This window comes from Camelina sativa, chromosome 7 (genome assembly GCF_000633955.1).
Source record: "Camelina sativa cultivar DH55 chromosome 7, Cs, whole genome shotgun sequence".
Taxonomy (NCBI): Eukaryota; Viridiplantae; Streptophyta; class Magnoliopsida; order Brassicales; family Brassicaceae; genus Camelina; species Camelina sativa.
Genome location: NC_025691.1, coordinates 33,316,720 through 33,323,946, shown reverse-complemented (window position 1 = coordinate 33,323,946; position 7,227 = coordinate 33,316,720). Strand labels below are relative to the sequence as shown.

General features: G+C 33.7%; 1 protein-coding gene across 1 annotated transcript in view; it reads right to left on the bottom strand.

The window, feature by feature from the left end:
- The window catches only part of LOC104704034 (respiratory burst oxidase homolog protein F-like), a 7,968-nt gene extending 1,802 nt beyond the window's left edge, over positions 1-6,166 (bottom strand). Inside the window, exons 1-11 of the mRNA XM_010420147.2 lie at positions 5,234-6,166; positions 4,998-5,157; positions 4,606-4,654; positions 4,052-4,165; positions 3,092-3,514; positions 1,209-1,595; positions 1,028-1,123; positions 810-925; positions 567-734; positions 332-491; positions 65-243 (exon numbers count right to left, since the gene is read on the bottom strand). Of these exons, the coding sequence (XP_010418449.1) occupies positions 65-243; positions 332-491; positions 567-734; positions 810-925; positions 1,028-1,123; positions 1,209-1,595; positions 3,092-3,514; positions 4,052-4,165; positions 4,606-4,654; positions 4,998-5,157; positions 5,234-5,894 (2,513 nt within the window). The 5' untranslated portion in view covers positions 5,895-6,166. The remainder of the gene's footprint in view (positions 1-64; positions 244-331; positions 492-566; positions 735-809; positions 926-1,027; positions 1,124-1,208; positions 1,596-3,091; positions 3,515-4,051; positions 4,166-4,605; positions 4,655-4,997; positions 5,158-5,233) is intronic.

Genomic DNA, 7,227 nt, shown 5'->3' with positions numbered 1-7,227 from the left:
TCTAAGTTGAATCTTCTTGGAAAAATTGGTTTTGTCAAAAATGTTTTGAGTTTGGTTGTTTACCCGTTGGTCAAGTTCTGCAACTTCATTCATGACACCTTTGAACCAATCAAAAGAGCCTTGTTCTCTTGTGACCCAATAGAAGTAAGCATTTGTGGTTTTTAGTAATTTCTTCCGTCTTGGTGTATCACCGTTGCTTCCTGTGCTGTGTTCTGATGATCTACTGAAATCCGAGATCGAATCCTAGAGATGTAAAAACATATATCAAACTCACATCTTTTACTAATTTTTTGGACAAATGAGAAAAAGGTTTGAGGTTTTTGTTTATTACCGCATGTTCTTCCATTTTAACAATGTTGTTAAGCAAATCTTTCAAGATACTGATAAATGGAGTCGCACCAATGCCAAGACCAACTAATAAGAGAACATCATATTTCCTATAGTCTTGTGCTGGTGCACCGTATGGTCCATCTATCAATAGCTTTGGCAAACTGAAACAACATTTACTAAACATATCAGCATTTGGTTAATTTATAAGGTATTTAGTTTTTGTCTTTTTGTTATACCTTTGCTTTGTTGTTTCGTCAGCTCTAAGAAGTCCACTTTTTCCGGCAACTGGTGGTTCACAAACTTCAGAGAACACTCTTTTGAGTTCTTGTGTCCAATCTCCGAGTTGTCTAATGTGAATGCTGAGATAATCATCTTCAGGTGCTGAAGTAATTGAGAATGGATGCCTAAATCGACGATTACAATTTAGTAAGAACCATTGTTTTATTTGATTAGTATCACAAACAGAGGAATTTTTTTACCATTCGAAGGGCGAAACTGCAGGACACTGGACGAACATGTATTGCCCGCTTTTGTAACGAAATTGAGTTGGTTTCGACATTTGCAGCGTTAGAACATTACCCGGATATATAGCAACCTAAAACAAAACAAAATCAAAAGATGTTAGCTTCTTCTACAAGGCAATGAGTAAAAATAATGAAAACAGAGTCCTCTGTTTTGGTATCTTTTTACTACATACCTTAAGAAGTCGAACAGAATAAGAACCAGAACGGAAGTATCTAAGTGTTCTTTCTCCACCATAGAGTAAAACTGGTACTGCAAGATACATCCATGTCTGCAAAAAAACAACATCTCAAAAAATCAAAATCAAGATTACATATTGGTCAACAAGTAAGGAGCTAAGAATGACAGAGACTTACCGTGTGAACATACCAAGGCTTGGCGAAATAGAGGAAGATACCGTGAAGGATAAGCAAGATATAGACAATGACGAACAAATGATGCGAATACCAAAAGGCGTTAAAACCGGTAAGCCGATCAAATGGTTTAGGAAGCTTGACGAGGTTACGCCTAAACCATCTTGTTGCTAATGTGAATGAAATAATCATCAAAATGACCATCAAGATCCCTGTTATCCCTTCAGGACCCTTAACGAGGTCGAAGTATGTTGGTTTTTTCGTTTGAAAGTAATGAAACAGATACCGATTGTAATCGTATTCGGTGGCTCTAACGATTCTAGGGAAATCACAAGCAAGATGGTTTCCAACGTGAAGGATCACACCTACTACTATGGCTCCAGCAATTGTCTTCACATAACAAAAAAAAAAAAACAGCAGTGAGTTAATTTTATGAGGTTTTCTTTTAACTGCAAAATTGAGATAAGTAAAAAGATCAAAGTGAACAAAAAGTTCAGTTCTAATTCGGTATAAACTTGTTTATTCACTTTTCTTTTGTAGCAAATAAATGTAAGAAATGAGAGAAAAAAAAAAAAAAAGAGAAAGCGAAGTAGCTGTTTAGCTGTCATGTCAACGTTCAAGTGCGTGCACAAAGGATATGAGGCCCACAACATTCTCAGCTTTTTCGACAGCACATTGCGTTCGAAGAGGTTTTTGAATCCCATTCATTTAGTATTGGTTTTTTGACTTCTATTGAAGCACGAAAAGAAAGTTCCTATGGGACCCCAAAAAGTTACAAATCAAAGAAACAAACAAAAGAGGTTAAAATAGTTCACTAACCTTGTGGAAGTTGATGTTATCATCAAAAGGAACGAAGCAAGAGAGTCTCGTGGATCTGAGCCAAGTAATGGTGTTTCTGCAAACCGGGAAAAGTATTAGAGCCATGTTGAATTTAAGTGTCTCAGCTGCTCCTTTTGCTGTGAGTAAGCAATAACCCATCACATGAAATGCATCTTTTTGCTTGTATTGGAAGAACTTCCACAAGAATAGTCCGATCATGATCAAGATCCATAAGGATAAAACCCATATCCTTTTCCAATTCTCTTGCATGCAGTAGACGAAATCCGAACTCATTCGATGTATTCGACTCTTTTTTCTTAACCCTTGAAGGTTTTGGCTTAATGCTTGGCTTGTATAGCTCAATGCTTGACTGTAATTGAGGTATGTGTCTTTTTGTAGAAGCAGAGTCTCTAGTTGCCATAGCTACACAAGAAAAAAAACAAAACAACACTAAAATCTATGAAATCTTTTGCCTTAATTAATCATAATCATAAAATGCTGATCAGTTAGATAAATATAACCATACAACAAGATAATAGCAGTCACATGTTTTGAAATATACTATTGTAACAACTTCACCTACCATTAAGTAATTGAAATAGAAGAGTAGAAATTGTATACTAAATTTGAGCTACTGAACAGAAGAATCTATACTTTTATAATGGACAACTATACTAGGTGTCAGCANTTCTTTTAACTGCAAAATTGAGATAAGTAAAAAGATCAAAGTGAACAAAAAGTTCAGTTCTAATTCGGTATAAACTTGTTTATTCACTTTTCTTTTGTAGCAAATAAATGTAAGAAATGAGAGAAAAAAAAAAAAAAAGAGAAAGCGAAGTAGCTGTTTAGCTGTCATGTCAACGTTCAAGTGCGTGCACAAAGGATATGAGGCCCACAACATTCTCAGCTTTTTCGACAGCACATTGCGTTCGAAGAGGTTTTTGAATCCCATTCATTTAGTATTGGTTTTTTGACTTCTATTGAAGCACGAAAAGAAAGTTCCTATGGGACCCCAAAAAGTTACAAATCAAAGAAACAAACAAAAGAGGTTAAAATAGTTCACTAACCTTGTGGAAGTTGATGTTATCATCAAAAGGAACGAAGCAAGAGAGTCTCGTGGATCTGAGCCAAGTAATGGTGTTTCTGCAAACCGGGAAAAGTATTAGAGCCATGTTGAATTTAAGTGTCTCAGCTGCTCCTTTTGCTGTGAGTAAGCAATAACCCATCACATGAAATGCATCTTTTTGCTTGTATTGGAAGAACTTCCACAAGAATAGTCCGATCATGATCAAGATCCATAAGGATAAAACCCATATCCTTTTCCAATTCTCTTGCATGCAGTAGACGAAATCCGAACTCATTCGATGTATTCGACTCTTTTTTCTTAACCCTTGAAGGTTTTGGCTTAATGCTTGGCTTGTATAGCTCAATGCTTGACTGTAATTGAGGTATGTGTCTTTTTGTAGAAGCAGAGTCTCTAGTTGCCATAGCTACACAAGAAAAAAAACAAAACAACACTAAAATCTATGAAATCTTTTGCCTTAATTAATCATAATCATAAAATGCTGATCAGTTAGATAAATATAACCATACAACAAGATAATAGCAGTCACATGTTTTGAAATATACTATTGTAACAACTTCACCTACCATTAAGTAATTGAAATAGAAGAGTAGAAATTGTATACTAAATTTGAGCTACTGAACAGAAGAATCTATACTTTTATAATGGACAACTATACTAGGTGTCAGCAAAATGAGATAAGAGTAGGAAAAAAGCAAAACATGAGATGGTTTAATGCAATAGTAATTTTATTTTTTTGGTCTATAACCTGTGAGGTCATTATATAAAAGAACTATTGAATTCTATTTTTGGGCGGCGGTGTAACATACTTTATTTCGTTTGTGTAACGAAAGTATTCTGCAATATCATATAATATTCACATCATGCAAGCACGGAAACAAAGCATGTGATGGTGGATTTTTGTAACATATTAAAGATTTTATACAGTGTATTCAAAACCAACCTCTATGTAGCCAAGTCTTTCAGGATCTAACTCTTCCATAATCAAAGCTGCATATTCCTCTGCTTGTTCCTTTAATCTTGAAAGCTTATTTGCAGATGCACTCAACATTATTATCTAAAAAATATTCAAAGAAAAAAACACACAAAATGTTAAGTAAACCATCTCTATTGTATCTTGTGTCACCGTCAAATATTAGATTATATATATAAAACAAGTTTATTATATAGTCAAAACCAATTAAAAAAATAACATAGTTCAACAGAAATGACAACTTAGTTATAGATAAGAATCTAAAACGAACATGGGTTAAAAAAATGAAGACAAGAAAAATCGCATTTTGGTTCTTTAGATTTTTTTATAATTTAGAGGAGTGGTTAGTATATCAGCATTTTCATAAGATTTAAGGTCACCAAATCCCCGCCTAACTTTGATTATAAATAAAAAAAACACTATTTTGACTACCAGTCCCTGTTTATACTATTTTATTTTTTTAAACTAACAATTTATGAATCAAAAAAATGACAAAACTGTTAAATAGCCAGCATTTAATTTACCTCCTTTACTTCCTCTTCTGTAATTCTCCCATCTTCATTCTTGTCCACTCTGTAAATTCCCAACAAATAACAGAAGATTTGTAAACACAGTAGATTTATAATAAATTATGTATTAATTATCTTCAATTAAAAGTCCAAGGTTTATACTATATAAAAATTAAAACATACGCATCGTCAGGGAACAATAATTTCTGCACACATGCAAATTACCATACTGTTTAATTATCATTATCATCATAATTAAGTAGACTGATCTGGAAGACGCTGAAAATATGGGATCGTTATATAGTAAAATCATTATAACAAGCTTTTACGTTCATCATTATTAGTATAGTAATTAAAAATTAACCATTAAGTTTAAGTAAACTTTTTTTTTTTTTTATGTTACGTACATGTCGAAGAAGATCTGGAGACGAGAATCAAAGCTTTCGTCGTTGATTTGTGACCAATACTCATAAAGCTCATCGTGATTGATCTTTTCAACTTTTAATCTTCTTCTTCTACTCAATGCATCGAACAGTTCCAATGCAAACTCCTTCGAATCTTTCATTCCTGTGTCAACAAATCAAGATTTAGAGTATATTCAAGAATCTCAAGATTATATATATAGAGTTTTTTTGTGTGTTACCTATGCATTGAGCGAAATCAGAACGATAGATGTAACCGTTTTTTTCGAGTTTATCGAAATTGGATTGAACATCGTTCCAACCATCAACGTTCTTTTTCTTATTGCTTATGAATCTCAAACCACGTAGAGCTCTTTGAGCACTAGACCGAGTCCGATCTAACTGAGCTCTTTGTTTCCGCAACGCTCGTGCTTCTAAAGCCGAGTTTACCAAACCACCACCACCAATACCGCCGTTTTGATTCGCGGCGGAAGTGGTGGTAGTGCCTGAAAAAGAACGAGACCACGAGAACCGTTTCAGTTCATGAGACAACTGTTTCGCCTTTGCCACAGCTTCAGCCTTAAGCTCTTGAGAGAATTGACGGAACCGGTTAGACGAAGTACGTTTCATCGTCGGAGATCTCGAGATGGAAACCGGAGTCATTGTTCCACCGGAAGCTTCGTCGGAGATCATATCGACGACGTTAATGGCCGTTGCCGGCTCGACGCTGCGGAGAACGATCGTGTCATCGTCTTGGAGATCGATGGTGACTTCGACGAACTCTTCGCCGCCGTTGGAGTATTCAGTTCCAGGTGAAGTTGACGCACTCCCGACGGCGGTTCTTCCGGCGGAGACTGAATCGAACGACCAACGGCGACGATCGTTCTTGGAGAACGGCCTCATAGATCCAAGAATCGTATGATAGGAGTTTTCAAAGTGTTGGGTGAAGAAGAATGATGATATTGTTGGAAGTATATACACGTAGCACCATATATATATATATATATATATATCTAATATAAGTATAGGTAGGTGGAATCTTTGAAGAGAGGAGAGAGAGGTGGAGGATTCAAACGCGTCGTGGCTCAGTGGGAAAAGCCATTTTTCACGCGCTGTGAAGCTCTCTGCTTTATAGAGATGAAAAAGAGAGAGAGAGAGAGAGAGATCAACGATGATGGAGAGGATTGAATCGGACTTGGACAATTTGAAAATACTTTAGTTTATGATAGTTATATATTATTGGATTTTTGGTTTTGTTACACTTTATTTTTGTGAAAGTTTTTTGTTTGTTGAGTTGAGACAATTGAGAGTTTGAATATGTATACTAGTCAGACTATTGAATTATATATAAGTTCCTATATTGCTTTAAAAGCTTAGTCAAAAACTGGTTTAGTATATCTTTTGAAAAATTTCTCTATTTACAATGGAGAGATCAATTGAACCGGACTGAGGGAAAAAAGTTGACGTGTAATATACCTTAAAAAATATTTAACTTTATAATAGTAATATTATTGGATTTTTGGCTATATTACACTTTTCGTTTTGTGAGACTAAAATATATTTATTATAGTCATTTTATTTATTGGAGTGTTTTTTAGATAATGCTATGTTTATCTAAACATTTCTTATAGTAGTATAGTTTGCCGTTCAATAAGTGTAAAAAAGCTCAACATTTTGAGTTAATAAGAATGAAACTCATTAGTGTAATAAGCACTAAAATTGCCGATTCGTAATACGTTTATAATTGTCATAATTTTTGACCAAAAAAATTTGGATTTCAATTTCAAGCAAAACTGATCTGCATTTTAAAATTGATATACTACTTAGCAAACTGATCAAAATCATATAGAAATACTATGATAAGAAAATCATCGAATTAAACGTGAATGAATGTTCTTATACGAATATTTAAACGCCACTAAGCTTTAATCATATATATAAAAGTAAAGTTTTGGTCTCTCCTAGTTGATTTTCATTTAATACTTTTTATTTTTTTTTTATAATTTTTTTATTTGATTTCTAATTGTTTAATTGCTTTAAATAATATTTAAGATCCAATTAACACAATACATTTAATTCATACATTAAAATAAAATTATAACTGAAAATAAAATAAATTATGCATTAATCATATTCCACCACTCAATATTATTCAAACACAATAAATAATATTTGTAACTCCAATAATTCTAAATGTAATCTTGCATCAATTTTTATCATATAAATAAGCATTGTC